General features: G+C 43.7%; 2 protein-coding genes across 14 annotated transcripts in view; one reads left to right on the forward strand and one right to left on the reverse strand.

The window, feature by feature from the left end:
• Window positions 1-931: 931 nt before the first annotated feature.
• ERG28 (ergosterol biosynthesis 28 homolog) lies at window positions 932-11,801 on the reverse strand. Of its 2 annotated transcripts, none has more exons than XM_045901281.3 (5): window positions 11,457-11,801; window positions 8,732-8,894; window positions 5,133-5,227; window positions 1,822-1,940; window positions 932-1,693 (listed from the first exon to the last, which is right to left on the reverse strand). In XM_045901281.3, the coding sequence occupies exons 2-5, from the start codon at window positions 8,862-8,864 to the stop codon at window positions 1,447-1,449; spliced, it is 594 nt and encodes a 197-aa protein (XP_045757237.1). In that variant the 5' UTR covers window positions 8,865-8,894; window positions 11,457-11,801; the 3' UTR covers window positions 932-1,446. The 2 variants fall into 2 exon arrangements, with proteins under 2 accessions (XP_045757237.1, XP_045757239.1); XM_045901283.3 differs by having other exon boundaries at window positions 5,137-5,227; window positions 11,457-11,760.
• A 109-nt stretch (window positions 11,802-11,910) lies between these two features.
• The window catches only part of TTLL5 (tubulin tyrosine ligase like 5), a 275,259-nt gene continuing 268,702 nt past the window's right edge, over window positions 11,911-18,467 (forward strand). For all 12 annotated transcript variants that reach the window (XR_010405275.1, XR_010405277.1, XR_010405276.1 and 9 more), the window contains exons 1-2: window positions 11,911-12,069; window positions 13,356-13,524. Coding sequence is in view for 9 of the 12 variants with exons in the window: in XM_064571392.1 (XP_064427462.1) it covers window positions 13,451-13,524 (74 nt within the window). In the remaining 3 variants the exon portion in view is untranslated. The remainder of the gene's footprint in view (window positions 12,070-13,355; window positions 13,525-18,467) is intronic.

An 18,467-nucleotide genomic window follows, 5' to 3' on the forward strand; every position in this document is an offset into this window, starting at 1 on the left:
TTCCTAATGCATTTAAGTATCCTCAACTTCAAGCTTCCTGTCATGCCCTTGCAAGTCCCCTGCCTCCCTTCCTGACCTCTCTCTTACCTTTTGCTTCCTGACTTTATTACACAGATCTTACCCCTTGAACAAGATGGTTCCTACCTTCCAGATGCTGCTCCCTCTGCCCTAAATGCCTGCCTCATGTATGAAGACATCTGATACCTGGGCATTCAAGGCTCAGCTCAGATCCCATCTCCTCAGGGAAGCCTTTCCTGACAATCTAAATCATCTACCCCCTACCTTCTTGATCACAATACCTTGGTTTCTAGAGTTCATATTGTCTGAAGTTGTTATTTCATGTGTTGCTTTGTTGATTGTCCGTTTCCTTGACTACAGTGTAAGGGCCGCTGGGAACAGGGGCATTGCGTGGGTCATCATTTCTCTTTCCCAAGTGTCTGGCATGGACTTAAGCGTTCAATAAATACCTTGTTGAACAACGAATGGGTTCTTGAGTCTATATGCTGTGTGTGGGCCCAGCCAGTGATGAGCCCATCAGGGTTGTGTCTGGAGGGCAACTATCGGCTCCAGTCCATTATCTTGGGGTTTCACGTTCTTTCCATGGTCAGGCAGCTGTTTCTCCTGCGCTGTTTTCTGTCTCTGCTTTCTCAAGAATCTGTTTCTTCCTTAGGAAGAAAACAAGAAAGGGTCCTGACTGTTCAGTTGTGAACTCAGAATCTTGAAGGTGGGGAAGGCGAGACAGATTGGACTTCAGGAGAAATGAACAAGTAGTCAGAGGGGCTGGAGGCAGCTAGGTGTGCCTGGGGTCCTTGAGCTATTCTACTCATTACGGTGTATTTGATCAGCAAAAAGCTGTGATTCTCCTATGCAATGGCTCGGAGGGGGCAGGAGTGCTCTTGGCTTAGGGGAGGTCAAAGTACAAGGACTGATCCAAGCAGAGGGTTTTTCTATTTATTACAAAATTCGTTACACAAATACAGCTGACCAGAAGGTCTAAAAACAGCCCAGACTCTTCCAACCCTGATCCACTTGTAGACACAAGTATATGAGCCATGCTTACTCACAGGGGAGCCCTTCTTAGAAGGACTGCCTGTTCATCGGATGGTTCAGAGTCTTGGGTCCAGCAGCAGAGAGGAGCCCAACCTGGGAGGGCAGCCTCCTGAAGCAGCCCTTGGGGGCAGCTGCTCTGGGTGACACAGCAGCTGTAAGTTTCATAGTTCACGTGTTCCCACCACACAAGTCAGGGGAAGGGATAAAAAATAAAAGGGAAAAAGCAGAAGGCTGGAAAAGGGATCCTGGAAGAGGCTGTAGGTGGGGGAAGGGCACACAATGGGTTTCTGAGGTGCTGGAAATTTCTTGATCTGGGTGAAGGTACAGAATATTCAGTCATTTAAAATGATTCTTTCAATTGTACGTACACATTTTATATACTTTTCTGTATGAAGGTTATATCTTAAAAATTTTTAAATGTAAGAAAAACCCCAAACCTAAAAGGCTAGCAGTGGTAAGGGGGCTCAGGATGGTACAGAAAAGAAGAAATAAAAGAGGAGGGAGGATGAAGGAAGGGGACGGCAAAGGTGGAAGACGAAGCCTCGGAGGTGGTAATGCCAGCTTCAGTTTCTCTTCTTCTGTCTGGATACTGGTTCTGCTTCTAGGTACCGGAGCCCAGCTAGCATACCCAGGATTGAGAAACCTTAAATAAGAGAAAAGAGAGGTGGCTGACATGGGCACAGCACTTTCTGACTCTCGTATGTCTGCTCTCCTGCCCCCAGCCCTAGGGTGCAGTTCCCATGGGAGCCTGGGGCGGGGTCAGATGCTTACTTGCCACCATCAGGGGAGCCAGGACGCCAATCGTGGGAGCTGCGGTCCCAAAGACAAACAACTCGGAAAGGAAGTGCCCCAGGGCGAGGAGGAAGGTCCAGAGTGTGATGTGGTACAGCCTACAAGGGAGCAGACAGAAGTGGGAACTGGAGGCCTGCCCGTTCAGTGCAGGGGACAAGCAGCAGTGAGATTCTAAACACACACACACACACACACGAATCCAAACCCAGTAAGTGACTACGGCTAAAGGAAGAGAGACTTGGGCCCGAGAAAGACCTGTCTGCTTGATGACACCAATTTACCCTCTACTAGGGCAAAACCAAAGGTTTCAACTGCTAGACTGAGGGGAGAATGGTCTCAGCATCCATGGTGGGTCTCCAAGTCGTAGCAAGGTGGTGAAGCCAGCCACAGTGAAGCAGAGTCTGGTTTATGGCACGCCTAGCAGTATAGACAGTTGGGGATCAATGGTGCTTACAGATTCTACGTAATCAAATCGGCTTGGCTCTGTAGTCCAAGCCCACCTGACAGGTGTTGGGCCAGGGGCTGGTCAACGCTCATAGGATGGATGCCACAAAATGAAGGGCCTGAACGCAGCGTGAGCAGCGAGGACCTCTCTGGGGCTTTTAGATGCTCTTGCCACATGGGCTGTTATTTTGTGTCTTAGCCTAGGAACATGATCAGGTGGAGGACACAGTGATAACCTCATGGGAAGAGAACGTGTTCCTCAGTTTTGATGAAGAGGTGGAGAGGAGATAGGTTATAGGATGACTGACCACTTGGATTGGAGATTTATTTTTTTTAACTATGAAATTTTTTTTTTAAATTTATTTATTTGAGACAGAGAGATACAGAAAGAGAGAGAGAGTAGGAGCAGTGGGGAGAGGCAGAGGGAGAGGGAGAAGCAGACTCCCCGCTGAGCAGGAAGCCTGATGCGGGGCTCGATCCCAGGACCTGGAGATCATGACCTGAGCCGAAGGCAGACGCTTAACGACTGAGCCACCCAGGCGCCCCTTAACTATGAAATTTTAAAAATTCTGAAATATTTCAAACGTACAAAAAATTGTTGATGATAGAATACTATAATTAAGCTGTATGCAGCCAATGCCCTGCTCCATCCAATCTGGATGTTTTGACATTTTTGCTTCAGATACTTTTTTTTTTTTAACTAACTAATTAATTATTTTTAATAATTTTTTTTTTAAATTTACTTGACAAAGAGAGAGACAGTGAGAGAGGGAACACAAGCGGGGGGAGTGGGAAAGGGAGAAGCAGGCTTCCTGCTGAGCAGGGAGCCCGATGTGGGGCTTGATCCCAGCACCCTGGGATCATAACCTGAGCCAAAGGTAGACGCTTAACAACTGAGCCATACAGTCGCCCCCAGATACTTTTTTTCTAAGAAATAAGATATTACAGATATCAGTTAAAGCATTCTATGTAGCCTTATCCCACCCAGATCCCATTCCCCTGCTCCCTGCTCCCCAGAAGGAACTGATATGTTAAATTTGATTTTTATCATTCCTGTGCATGTTTTTATACATTTAGTAAATATGTATGTTTGGGTGTTGACTTTGAATTTCTGGTTAGAAAGGAAATAGAATCAGAGTGTATATCAGAAGAGCACTGACCAAAGTCCCAGGTTAAAAAAGGCTAGAAACAGAAGTCCGCATTTGTGGCTTCCTGTGTTGGGAGAAGGGGAAATGAATGGGTGATAATGAGATAAGTCTCATTCCAAAAGCACAGCAAATGAAAGCTATACCTCTTATACCTATCAGCAATTTGTCATGGTAATGGTCTTTAAAAGGATTATTTAATTCTTACTCCCTCCCAGTCAGCCATACTAGTCTCATTTTATACCTAAAGAGACCAAGAGGCAGAGAAGGTAAACAGCTGATCCTTGAACAACATGGGTTTAAACAGCATGGGTCCACTTATATGTGGATTTTTAAAGATAAATTGCAGTACACTACTGTAAATGCATTTCTCTTCCTTATGATTTTCTTAATAACATTTTCTTTTCTCTAGCTTACTTTATTGTAAGAATACAGTACCTAACACATACAATGTACAAAATATGTCTTAATTGACTTATCAGTAAGCCTTCTGGGCAGTAGTAGGTCATTAGTAGCTAAATTTTGGGGGAGTCAAAAGTTATACACAGATTTTCAACTGTGGGGAGCCGGCGCCCCCAACCCCCATGTTGTTCAAGGGTCAACCGTATAATGAACTTGCAGCTACAAAAATAGTTCCTAATAGAACTGAAACAAGAAACCATTTTCTTGTTTTCATTCTTGGGCCCCAGGCTGTTTCCACTAAACCATACTGCTTCCCAAAATACGTGTCAATGTAGAACGAGTCAAACCATAGTTTCAAGTTCAAAAAAAGTTTAAAAAGTTGGAGAGATCACAGGGTTAATAGCCCTGCTTCAAATCCCACTTGAGTCAGTCTTCCTTAGTTCAAATTAATTGGGTCTCAAACATGTAGATCTGCAAACTCGGGAATGAAAGTCATTACCTTCCAGGGCTGCTAGGATTAATCAAGGTCATGCAGGTGAAAGCTCCTGGCATAATCAGAGGTGCTCAGTAAATATCATTACCTCCTCTTTTCCCAAATGCTAAGAACTTCGATACAACAAAAAAATATTTAAGTGTGAAGTTGACATTTTGGTGGCCTTAGCCAGTGACCTGAGCAAACGTTGCCCTCTGACTGTGGTGAGGATGGCTGGAAAGAAAGTTCGAGCCCCCTCCAGTGGTCAGCACCGGTTACAGCATGATCTGGACAAGAGGCTATGGTTGTCTGCCAATGTTCCACCCTAGTCTGAGTACCCTAGAGAGGCAGAATATAGGAATCCTAGGTTCTCTTTCACTCTCACCTACTGACTCTGCATAAGCATGCAGCAGTTTACCTGTGGGTTCCTTTTTTCATGGATTGTGATTTCTGTTCATTCCTACTTCTTAAGGAGGAATGTGAGAATAAGGTACATGTGGGTGGCTGCTCTAAAAAGAGCACACTCCTCTACTTCTTTAGTAGCAGAAAGGCTGATTCTTTAGTAAAGAAGTAGAGGGTATGATGCAGGCTCCTAGATCATGACACTACCAGCTGCTGTTCCTTCCAAAGAATTTTCAAACTGTAAAGACCTGTGAGGCCTATTACTTTTTTTTTAGGCCTGGAAAGAACAGAACCTATTCACCTTTTATTATCCACCTTCTAGGCTAATGTATGAAAATTAACAGGTCTCCAAGGGGAGGACCACGCTGGCTATGCCGAGCACCTGATTTCCAACGAAAGGACGCTAAAGCTCTTCCTTCCCTTACATACGTCTTGTTGTGGATGTCGATGGCACAGAGGCAGCGAATCACTGACGACAGCAGCGTCCAGATCCCAAAAGTCCGAGCTTGGAGGCCATTCACTGTAGAGCAGAAAAAAGCAAGAGTGTCGAGAGGGGAGACTTAGGGTTCCTTCCAAACTCTTACATCACTGGTGGTTCACGGGAGGTAGGCTGCTGAGCCTGAACTCCCTTTGGCTGGGCAGAAGGGAGGCTTTGCAGCTGCATATGGCAACTAGTAGGAATGGGAGGAATTCCACAGTGAGAACTGCCCAGCTCCTCTTCAAATGTTTACAGTTGGGCGGGGGCATTTCAAGAGTAGAAACCCAACAAAGAGCCCACTTAGGCAATCACTCCTCCTGACTGTAGCAGTTTCTACCTCTGTCCTGAAAGCCACTCTGGTGCAGGTGAGGTCCAGCATGTCTGGATCAGGACAGGTCTGGGGGAATGTTGCAGACAGTGGGGTGTCAATATGAGATGCCTAGGAGGTCAGTAAACTTTCAAGGCTGATGCAGGAGAGAACTCAGAAATCCTGGAACATAGCTAGATGCTCAATCTGGTCTTGAAGAAACTTAAGTCCTCTCCTGAATCCAGATCTATATTATTCGAACAAAGCCCATTCTGGGCAGGTTTCCTGTGCACTTGGTACTGGAACAAAACACTGCTTCCTTGGTGTTTGCTGAGGCCACCTCACTCTTGGTGAGCTTTGTTCTGGTACTGCTGTATTAAATATCTTGTCCTGAAAGTATTGATCACAATCTACCGTAGCAGTGGTTCTTGACCCCGGGCGTTCATTAGAGTCAACTAAAGAAGTTTTATGAAATTACCAAGACCTGGGTACCAGACCAATTAAATCATACTCTTTGGAGGTAGGCCCTGGGAGTAAGTATTTTCTAAAAATACTTTCTTCCTCGGTGATTGTAATGTACAGTCATTTATCTAACACATCCTGTGGCAAGGGATGCCGAAACAGTGAAAGCAAAGCTACTTCCTTTGCTGGTCTATTGAGCAAGAGAAATTTCAAGGGACAAGACTGATAACTGAAAGGTCTATTTTTTTTTTTTTTTAAGATTTTATTTACTTTTGAAAGAGAGAGAGAGCGCGCACACAAGTTGGGGGGAGGGGCAGAGGGAGAAGCTCTGAGCCTGATGTGGGACTTGATCCCAGGACCCTGGGATCATGACCTGAGCTGAAGGCAGATGCTTAACCAACTAAGCCACCCAGGCGCCCTGAAAGGTCTATTAATGTTTACTTAGCTTTAAAGATTTTCCATCCTTGGGAAACCACACAGTAATACCAATTCCACAACTGAAGACTTTTAGATGGTACTAAGGTGAGAAAAAATTCCACATGCCTACCAAATATCTAGTGGTTGGCCCCAGAAGGCTACATTATAAACCAGTTTGATAGCTCTTCTGATGAAAAGGCTGAGGAAATAGCTCTAGTTAGTGAGATACAAAAGTGGAATATTTCACCAACCCTAGGCAGGTTAGGCATCAGGTGAAATTCTATGGGATGCTCCAGAACACTGCTATCATCAGCAGAGTACCATGAGAGCCTCCAGATTATGAGGGGGGAGGCAGTCTCTATATTTCTGGGCTGGAGAAGACAACCCCCCCACCTCCCAACACAGTTCTTTGGCTCAGCTCTATGCCCTTGAGTGAACCGCATAACCCCTGGGCTTCTCTGTCAACTTTAAACTTAAAAGACTAGACCAGATAATCTCTAAAATCCTGTGAATCTACACAGGATTCCTGGACATCAGAGGGCAGCATTTGAGGAGGAAAAAGTAGAACTGTCCTACCCACTTTTCCAGGTACTTTACTCCTATTGAGCTTTGTTCAAAGTGCGCCTTAGCCTACTTAGATTCGTTTTGTATGGAGATGTTGCAGAAAAATGAGCTAGGTCAGAGCCCGAATCTGGGTTAGCTATAAATGCGACACAGAATTGTCAGCTGTGTGAAATGGTGCTGCAGCTCAAACACCGTTATCCCACACATCAGTGCAAGGAAGCTCAAGCTGAAATGTGAAAATATTCTCAGCAAGGGGGCTCAAGAAACTGGGAAAGGCCACCAGAGGAGGCCTTTGGGAGGGAGGGCCAGCTCGGAGGAATTCTGGGTATCTTCCCAGGGGCTCTTCATGGTTTGGGAAGACCTTAGGTTAGTAACTCCCCATCTGCCACACAGAATAAACCATATGTGGCACAACCTAGCTTCTGAAGAGGGCTGAAATCACATGAAAAGCTTTTTTGTAGCTTTCCAGTGGGGCACTCCAGAGTCACCAAATAAGTCTCTCTTCTCCCTTGCCCTTGTAATACTTTTTGTATTGCCTGTAATATGCAAAGGACAGTATAAAATGGATGGAAAGGTATTCAGACAAGCTTAGGAGGAAAAAGGGCCAAGTGCTATCCACAAAGTCTGTTATTCCAGTGGCTACCAAAGGGCAGCTTAGCCAGCATCAGAATCTCCTGGGATGTTATGAAAAAACAGACTTGGGCCCCACTGAGGGGTGGAAGTTTCAGGAAATAAGTCTGGAGAAGAAAATGGGCCCCTGTGCTGTGTGTTTGTTTTTTTTTTAAAGATTTATTTATTTATTTATTTATTTGCGAGAGAGAGAGAGAGAGAGAGAGAGAGAGAGAGAACACGAGATGGGGGAGGATCAGAGGGAGAAGCAGACTCCCCACTGAGCAGGGAGCCCGATGCGGGACTCGATCCCGAGACTCCAGGATCATGACCTGAGCCGAAGGCAGTCGCTTAACCGACTGAGCCACCCAGGCGCCCCCAGAGTTAGCCTTTTAAGAAAAAATTTCTTCTAGCATTTATCATTGTAGTTACTAGTTGGATTTTACAGCTATGTTTACTGAGTTGGCAATTTTGGCATTATTTCTTGACTTTGTGTTATGGACAATGAAGAATTAGTTCCAGTTATACAACCCATCCCAACCACACACACACATTTCCCATCTTTCCATTGTCTGAATATGGTTGCATCACAATTTTTGGTTAAATCTCTTTGCTGACTGCTAATTCCTTCTCCATTTGTCCTTGACTCTTTTTTTTAAAGATTTTATTTATTTATTTGAGACAGAGAGAATGAGAGAGAGAGAGAGCATGAGAGGGGGGAGGGTCAGAGGGAAAGCAGACTCCCCGCCGAGCAGGGAGCCCGATGCGGGACTCGATCCCGGGACTCCAGGATCATGACCTGAGCCGAAGGCAGTCGCTTAACCAACTGAGCCACCCAGGCGCCCTGCTTTTTGTTTTTATTTTTTAATTTAATTTAATTAATTTATTTATTTTTAAAGATTTATTTATTTATTTGAGAGAGCGAGAATGAGAGAGAGAGTACATGAGAGGGAGGAGGGTCAGAGGGAGAAGCAGACTCCCTGCCGAGCAGGGAGCCCGATGCGGGACTCGATCCCGGGACTCCAGGATCACGACCTGAGCCGAAGGCAGTCGCCCAACCGACTGAGCCACGCAGGCGCCCTGTGTGTTTGTTTTCGAACTTCCCGCCTTGTTCTCAGGGACGGCCTGGTCTGGGAACCGCGATTTGGAGCCACTCCCAGGAAGGATACAGTTCTCTGATTTCTTACCGAGATCCGGCTTGCCTGTGTAGAGCTTCTCATAGAGAAAGGTGTGGTCTCGGAAGCTCTGCAGTGTGTTCCCTATGGCGATGATGGACACCATAACCAGCCAGCTTCGTAACACGTTCAGGAAACGGCTCATGACTTCCCTCCAACCTGAGACGGTTTTTGCCTTGGGAACAAAGGCCAAAAACAGGAGACAGCAGTTAGCTTACTTCAACCGTAAGCTCTCTGACTTGGGTGGTTAACTTGTGTCCCACTCCCGAGGGCTATACTAAGCTTATCTGGGCAATCCCTTCATGAATTCCTTTCCAAGTCCCTGAAGTTGGCCCACCTTCAGTTATCTTAACGTACTATTCTTTCTTCACAGGGTTAGCACACTGCCTGGATATTTGCCCTAAACCAAAGGGTGCTAACATTTACCTAGAGTGAAAAAGGCTAAAGAATGCAGTGGCTAGAAAAGGAAAAGCCAGCCAAAAATAATGGAGAAAAAAAGGGAACAAAGAGAAGGTGTATGAATATTACAATCAGGTAATAAAATGGACTTCTGTGTAAGACTTAGAGAAATTGGTCTTGATATTTAGTCACACTAGTAGTGGTGAATCAACAGTATACTTTGGCATAATACTTATTTTTCTCTAAGCAACTTGTCCACAATGGTAGCCTAAATCAGAACCCTTTTCTCTTGGCTGGAATCAGTACTTTAATATCTTTACTTCCAGCCTAGTTTTTTTTTATGTCATTCCCTTGTGATCCAAGTGGCTCAAGGTGACTGTAAATCTACTAACAGATACTTGCCTGGCTACTGATGACACTTTCAAGCCTTATACATTTGAGTGGAATCTATGGAGTGAGAGCAATATTTATACTCTCAGGTTTTCTCTACTCTGGTTCTCAAGAAATTCATGCTCCATAAACTAGAACAATATAAAAGTTAAAAGTAAATAAACTGCTGTGACTTGAGAAGTAGCATGAAAATTATGTGGAGAAGGAGCCAACAATGTTGGCATTGGGTTGCAAAAGAAATTACGATAGCTAACAGGTATCGGGCACTCGTACATGTCATGCACTATGCCAAGCACCTCACATAAATTATCTCATTTAATCCTTTAAACAAGGTGGATAGGCAATATTACTATTTCCACTTGACAGATGAGGGTTGGCACAGAGAAATTAAGTGATTTGCTTGAGGTTACACAGCTAACACATGGCGGAGCTGAGATACAAACGATGTTCTGCAATACTGTCCCACTGTCTGAGAATATTTTGATGAAGTTTCTATTTTTAAGGAAGACAAGCACACTATATCCACTTCTGTCTTGAAGTTGTATACAAAATACAATTACATTATGTACTTTTTGTTTTTAAAAAAGCTTAGGTGAACCCTTGAAGGGCAATGATTTCAATCAACTTGATTTTCTTAAAGATTTTACTTATTTATTTGAGAGAGAAAGAGAGAGAGAGAGAGGGCGGGAGAGGGAGAGGGAGAGGGAGAAGCAGACTCCCCACCGAGCACAGCCAGATGCGGGGCTCGATCCCAGGACCCTGAGATCAAGACCTGAGCTTAAGGCAGACACTTAACCAACTGAGCCACCCAGGGGCCCCTCAATCAATTTGATTTAAATAAAACTTATGTAGATAAAGGATTTAATAATAGAACTACTTCTTATCATCTTCACGTAGTGTTGTAGTTTGTTTTTTGGGTTTTTGTTTTTGGTTGTCTTTTGCTTTCCCCCACAGTATCTGTTGTCAGGTTGACTTCTTGGGCCTGAAGTGGTGATAAACCATCAGGCTTCCTTTGTCACTCCGACAGAAGTTTCAGTTTGGTCTTATGCTACCCAGCTGAAATAAATATTAAAGTTAGCCATGGCCTAAGACAGTGTGAAGCACTAAAAAGAAAACAAAACAAAACAACCAAAAAAGAGCTCTAGAGGAGGAAGCGGAATCCCTCGGGGAATGGTAGGTCACAACAATGGACTTCACTGAAGTCCAGAGAGAATAAGGCTTTACTGGAGATCAGAAGTGGTCAGGGCATGGGCCAAGACCCCCCCCCCCGCCCCCATCCTCCTTATTTTTCCCATTTCTCAATAAGTGACTCAGGCTTTCTCCTCCCAGAGTCAGAAAAGCCATATGGATGGCTCCCCTCTTTGAGAGAACTTATGCCCATTTCATGGAAGCTCTTAGAAATCCAACAGATAGCTGATGAGGGCAGAGCTTGAGCACTCTTCCTAACTGCTCTACCAAATCCCTCAACCCCATTTCCCTAAAGCTTTAGGGCCTCCTGAAGTATATAACATCTATTCTCAAATTTTGTCCTGGCCTGGCCCTGCAAAGGTGTTAAAACTAGTCAGGAGGGATGTTCCTATCCTTCCACAATCATTTTGTAGCTGTACGACCCTGGGTGAGAAATCTGCAAAATGGAGCTTTAAAAATACCTCTCTCAAGGGATACTGTGAGAATTACATGAGAAAGTGAAAAGGTTCCTTGCCCTGTGCTAGGCTCCTAGTGGCTGGTCGTTCGTTCATTCATTCATTGGTTCCCCGAACCTACCAAGCCTTCTTCATTTTCATAGTCCCAGCTCCCCGTTCTCAAGGTCTCTCAAGCCCCCTGTTCCCCCAAAAGGTTGCTTCCAGGGATCTTCCTTACCTCTCACCTCCATTTTTCCAGACTGTCCCTATCCTCTCAGATGCGACAAAAACGCCTCCCTCCCTCTTCTGCCCCACACTCTCCGTACCTGGCGACCGGACTCCCAGCACAGCGGCAGCGGCAGCGGCAGCAGCAAAGCCCCAAAGCAGATGCAGCGAGTAGTCCACCTGAGCCATTTGTCCTCGCCCCCGCCCACAGCCCGGCTCCAGGATTGGGTCTTCTCCGTCAGTCCTCGCTCGGATTGGCTGCTCCGGTTTTGCTCGAGCAGGAGATGGGGCGTGAACCCATTTACTGCCAATCAGTGGTTGCCGCTGCCCAAGCTTCACCCCGGGTACCGCCGCACACGCAGTGAACCCTCTTGTTGAGCGTGTCGGAAGAACTCCGGGGCTGGAGTCAACCCTTTAGGAGTGGAGGGAAAAAGAGCGGAAAAAAGAAGTCTAGACTTCTGCTGAGAGCAAAGCTCTGCGCCCGCGCTGCGCGGCGGTGACGACATTCTTCCGCGCCCGAAGCCGAGCGTTGTCAGCGCGGGGTGGCGGGCGCCTGCGCAGTGGCTCCGAGCGGGCGGTTGCTTGTTGGTTGTTGTAGTAACGGGGGAAGCAGCCGTCGGCGGCGGCGGTGAGCCCGGCTGGGGAAGGAGGAGGGAGGTAGGCGCAGAGCGCGGTCCCCGCCGGCCCGCCCGAAGCCATGGGAAGATGAGACAGGTAAACGCCTGCGCCGGCGCGCTCCCCTACGCGAGGGAGGGTGAGCTCCTGTGTCTGGGCGGGCGCCGGCCGCTACACTTCCCTCTCGGAGTCCGGGAGTAGCTGTTGGCTTCCGGGCGCGCTGGGCTGAATCGCTGCTGCGGAGTGGTCCCTGTCCTTTACTTGGGGAGCATCTGAGGACCTACCTGGGATTGGGGTGAGCCGGGGGTGGGGCCTAGGGGCTGATCCCTTTAGGGCGAGGACGCTTCTTGGGCGAGTGTCCTTAATCTTCTTCCGATCTCCGTGTCTAGCAGCCTGGGACAGGTTTGGCATCTCTTCCTCGCTTGGAGGTTTTGCTTGTTTTGTTTTAATTTAAAGGACTTCCCAACATTTTGGGACAGATCGAGAAATCCCGTTGGGAATCCTCGGAAGAACGCCTTTGAAGTTATTAGATATTGCCCATTCCTTTGAAGCTCTGTAGGGATCATTATCGGGATCGGCGGTTTTTTGTCCTGTGTACGATCTTACATATTTTGAATGCACAGCAAAATAAGATTTGCAAAGATAGACATCAGATGGTTATCTCTGAGTAATAGGATTATTGTCATTTAAACATGTTCATTTTCTTTATCGGTAATTTCGATTTCATCCTTAAACACACAACAGACTTGTACTTTTTACATATGCAAAAATATTTTAAGTTAGAAATATCCCAATTTTAATGCCTATTTGAGATTCAAATCATAATTTGTGATTTTTAGTAAGGGAGAATAATTTCTGAGAGTGGAAGGACAGTGTTTTTCTTTCTTTTTTTTTTTCAGCTATTTATCACCTTGATTCAGGAGAATATAGTAATCTTTTAGCTTAGTGGTTGAATTTGTTTTAGTGAAATATGAAGGCATTTCAGCTGTGTGCTTGTCCTAGTGCCTAAAGAAATATTTTCAGGAGTCGTAAATCTTGAGTTTTTATTTTTAACCCAGGTCAAGCCTTTATAGCGAGGAGTCTATGTTTTAGTCAATCAGCCACCTACCTCAGACTTCCCAGAAGCTAATTCTTGTTAGGTTTAGTGTATAAAAGAAAAATGAGAAGCTCAAACTTAATAACAGCTCTGTAAGTACATGGAGGACAGACAGTATGTTTGAAAAAAACCTTGATTTTTGTGGTGTGAGGCACTGTGATAGAAGGTAAGCTTCTAGACGTTGGACACCATTTAGGTAAACATTCATATTTGTTACTTGGAAAATCAATAGCAATAATCAACAAATAGAAAATGCCATTGTGTTTCAAATCATTTGGCTTTCTTGCAGGAATCAGTGCCACCTAAATTGTTTGATCCAGTGAATCTGCAAGGAAAGGTCTCTGAGGCCACCGTCTGCTGACTGCATGACAAACCCTAAAGGAAATGCCAGTCGTGATGGCCCGGGACCTGGAAGAAACAGCATCATCCTCAGAGGATGAGGAGGTGGTAAGCCAAGAGTAAGTAAGAGCGAGCCTGCTTTTGACTTTTTGCCTTTAGTGTAGAAAATAATTCTCTTTTACTTATACCTTCTTTTACGCACTCCTTCCTTTGGTGCAGTCTGACTCTGGTTTTAGTTTCTATCCATGATCTAATCCAAGATTTTATGAATTGGTCACCTTCAGCTATCTGAAATGAGAGAAGGCTCTGTTTCTGAGCTCATGAGTGAACATTGGCTCTAGATACTGCTTTGTGAACTCTTGATTGGCGCTCCTAACATAGGAGATTTTTAAATTTGTAGATATTAAAGCCAAGGAGATCTCCAAACTCTATGAGATAGGTTATGTTATTTTCTCAAAAGCCTTTACAATGATAGAATGATAGTATATAGAGAGGTCAAGTAACTTACCAGAGTAACTGTGGGACAGTACATTAGAATTCTTTAACCTGTGCTGTGCCATTGAACCACATTGCTTTCCTGGGTTGTTTTAGTAAGAGTCAAGTTTCTTGATTTCTGGATTCTCATAACAATAAAAATGAACAGTGGTAATAAGTACAGCTTATCATTTAGCATAGATGATGGTAAGGGCTTTAACTTGATGTAGCTCATTTAATCTGAAAATGTTATTCTCACTTTAGTAAGCTCAGCCTCACAAAGATCAAAGAACTTTTTTAGAGACTCAGAGATAGTAAGTGATGGATTGAGATTCAGACCTAGTTTTCATGGATTTTGAGGCACTTTACTATTTTGCCTCCTTTAACACTACTACTTGACACAGAGAACAAAGAGAGAGTCTGACTTAAAGTTAAGATTAGTTTTTAAGATTCTCTGTGAGTCCCCTTGGATATGTGTGTGCAATGTAACCTGAAAAGTGGGGATAGTATCTCCCAGGCTGTTCTGTAGGGGTATGGTTAGGATCAAAAGAATGGTAAGTATGAAATTACTTTATAAATGATGAAGTACCATACAAATGTTAAGGCATTATTCTTACTGGCTTTAATATTGAATTTAAAGTGCATTTCTTATTATAAAGTAGAAGATTACATTATTTAATGTAACTAGAAAAAATTACTGAAGCATTCATAAAGCTTTGGGAAGGGCTTCTCATCACTCTTAGGTCATAGAAAATAAAAGATTTGACATTATATTTGGGTCAGTCTTATTCAGGATAATTAAATGGATAATTCCCTCTGGTCACTTTATCTTCTTGTGACTTTTTGCTTTCTGTGTGCTGTGTCTTACCTATTTCACAAAATTTTTAACTTCTGCGAGCATCAGTCTAATTTCAAGATCATTCTTTTACTTCATGACTACGTATTAGTGGGCTTATGAGTTGGGTCTGATGAGTATTAGGTTGAACTCTATGAAATTGCTGTTTTAGTAGGTTAAAAATAGTCAAATATTGACAATTTCAGATTTTCAACCTAATATTGCAGTGGGTACTTGGTAAATACTTGCCAACTGAGTGACCAACTGAATGAATGAATAAATGGAGACTTTATGCTTTAGATCACCTTAGAGCAGGGGTTCTTAACTATTTTTATGCCATATATTCCTTATCAGAATAATATTTTTAGGTGCTTAAAATACGTATCATTGCGAATAGTACCAATTACATTGAAACACAGTTATTAAGATTTAAAAAACCCCACACTTGTGATATAGTAATATGTGCTTTTAATTAGTGTATTAAACCACAAGATTATTCATCTAAAGCATGGGAAAGTTAAATTTTATTTTCTAAAGGCAGCAGCATGAAGAGTGTTTTTGCTGTTTGCATAAACTCATCACCCTGTGGGGTAGTCTTTTTTTTTTGCTTTTAAGATTTATCTATCCATTTTAAAGAAAGGGGGGAGCGGAGGGAGAGGGAGAGAGAGTCTCAAGCAGATGAGACTATGCTGAGTGCGGAGCCTGACTCGGGACTCAATCTTACCACCCTGAGACCACTACTTGAGTCGAAACCAAGAGTTGGACGCTCAACCGACTGTGCCACCCAGGCGCCCCGACCCTGTGGGGGTAGTCTCTGATTAGCACTTATAAGTGTGGAATATTGGGAAGCATCATAGGTGTCTGGACCACCACTTGGCATTCACCATTTGGCTGCTGAATGATTGCTTAGGAGGAGAGCTGCCAAATTGTTGTCCAGCCTCATCACGCCAGATGAAGATTGTGACCACAGATGATCTAGTGGCAAGTTTAATAGCTACCATTAACTTAGAAGTAGTGGTAAATGTAAATGATATTTTGAGATATCTGCAACAACTGTAATATGGTGTAAAAAAATCTGTAGTTTCAGACAGACTCAAAAGCACAGATAATGCGTTGTTGCCTATATTCATAATTGAGAAATGGCTAAATTTCTAGTAGAAGTTACTGAACTTACAGGTGTAATTCCCTACTCCAATCCAAACTCATGGATTTTTTTGCCCTTCCTTTCAGACTCCTGTTGACTTTTGACTGTTAATGTTCCATCGGCTCCTGTCTTGTCTATCAGACACTTAGTATATACATTAGTAATCTTAAGTCTATCTTGTTTACACTTGGAGTAATATGCTTACATTTTTAAAGTTTTGGAAGTTATAAGGCCTTAAATCATCTAAGGATGTTGATGTGATCCAAAGATGTATATCCATGGGCATCTGCTAGATCTGCTCAGATCCCAAGGCTGTATTCAAGTGTTAATGCCCGGCAATCCTGGACTTCAGGGCTAGAAACTGTCCAGGAAATCCTTGTTTTGCACTGCATTATTTCAAATACTAAATTTAAAAGGGCTCTTTTTCTATATTTTGCTAGTGGATCCCAAATACAAATTTATATATAGATGTGGAAAGATTTGATACAAGGTTTATTCAGGCCCTAAAAAAATAATTTCAATTCCTATCATAAATGTCAGCTTTATAGCAGTTCATGAACATATACATGGGGAAAAAAAGGTAATCAACAAATGATTATACAGTGAGCACTACAGGAGTTCAGAGACGGAAGGCATCATCACTGTGGGCTGGAGGAGCTGGGGGAAGGCTCCATGGGGGTGGTGAGATGTCCTGGGCCTAAGTGTGGGATCAAATGGACGGAAGTGGGGAAAGCATTTCCAGCAGGGGCATTGGTATGAATTAGGCCTTGAAGCTTTGAGTTATGTAGGCTAGGTCCCAGGAGTGAATAATATATATATGCCTCATGAAATTGCTTCTTAAGAACCAAAATGTTGTTAGGCTTTCATTAAAGTGAACCTTAAAACTGTTCTACTTTCGTAATCAAGCATCCAAGTCTTGAGTTCGTTCACGCCTATAAGAGCGTATTTTTAAAAATAATATACCAGTTTCTGGTGTGAATGAAAATTTAAAGTCCCAATTTTCAGTTTCCGCACCATTTTGAATCTTTTGCCTTTAGCACCCCCTGGTGGGAGCATGCTTTTAATGACAATGTAGCATCTGCCTTAAGTGTGTTTTAGTTGACCATACTGAATTCATAATGTGTCTACCACCTCTTTTATCTTTTCATAGGTTGTAGGTGGAAGGATTTCTCTGGCAGGGATTTGGCTTTCCACAAATAGCATAGCTAGGGCCTTGGCTCTTCTCAGCCGTATATCTGTTTATTGTGTTCCTGACCCTTATCAGGCGTTTTAACTTGTAAGCAGTAATCCATTGTTTGTAAGTGGGAAGGCACAGTGGTGCCAGTTTGTAGCTAGTGCTAGATTGACAAGGAACTTGGGATAATTTCCAGAGTTTCTGTCCAAGACTTTACAGTTTAGGCTGCCTATTTTTTCTCTACCCTCTGACCTAGAAATATAGTGGGAAAATTATAGTTGGAAAAGATCCTAGGAGTTTTCTGGACCCCTGCCCACATTTTACAGGTGTTTAAGATTAAAAAGCAAGCAAACCATGAAAAAATATCCTTCTTGCTAGAAAGTGCCCCTGATGAATACCTTTTCTCACAAATGGGCACCCTTACCCACGTCAAAAAGCAGGAACAGTAGTAAGCATCCACATTCCAGTTCTAGAAAACAGGAAATGAACTAGGTATGGTGTTCTTTGCTTTTCCTCACTAAAACACTTCGGCAGCTCATCCCAAGTCTCAAGGCTGCCTCACTTCTCAGATTGGTAGCCTGGAAGCCTGTGCATTCAAAACGGGGATCTTTTTAAACTTGGGTTGAGGGGGTCTCACCAGGCCCTGAGATTGGTAGTATGACCTTTTTTTAAGGGATGTGGTCATGTGAGTTTTTGAGAGCAGCCCAAATTTTGGCTAACTGGATCTTATTCTGTTTAAAGAATTGATTAGGGGCGCCTGGGTGGTTCAGATGGTTGGGCGTCTGCCTTCGGCTCAGGTCATGATCCCAGGGTCCTGGGATCGAGTCCCGCATCGGGCTCCCTGCTCGGCAGGGAGTCTGCTTCTCCCTCTGCCTCTCTCTCTCTGTGTCTCATGAATAAATAAATAAAAATCTTTAAAAAAAAAAGAAAAAAAAATAAAGAATTGATTAGTATAGGTTCCCAAAGGGTTGGGTTTAAGGTGTTCTGTATACAAAACATCACTGAAATGTGATTAGGGAGATGGAAGAGTAGAAAGAGCGCAGGCAGGCACTTGGGTTCAGATACCTGTTCCCTTACTTAACCAGATCTATGATCTTGAGCGAATCACTTATCCTCTCTGAGACACCTTTTTTTTTAGTTCATAGTGTGGGCAAGAGGATTAAGTGAGATAACACGTGAAAGCTCTTACTTTAATTCCTGGCACATAGTAGGGTCTCAGGTCGTCTCTTTCCCTTCTGACTCCTTGGCACTAAGGAGGTTGAAGATTTTCCTAATCTGTGAGTAAGTACACATCTGTCTAAGATTGATTAAACAGAGATTTCCTGAGGGTAGGGTAAGAGAGTAAAGTCAGAGGTCCTTTTCTGGAGAAAAATTGTTCCATTTAGTATAGGCTTGCTTTAAAATATGTGGTTTTAATTGGAGCACTTGTATTAAC

The sequence above is a fragment of the Mirounga angustirostris genome, unplaced genomic scaffold, assembly GCF_029215605.1.
Source record: "Mirounga angustirostris isolate CCGP_5_RB_7025 unplaced genomic scaffold, mMirAng1.0.hap1 SCAF_9, whole genome shotgun sequence".
NCBI lineage: Eukaryota > Metazoa > Chordata > Mammalia > Carnivora > Phocidae > Mirounga > Mirounga angustirostris.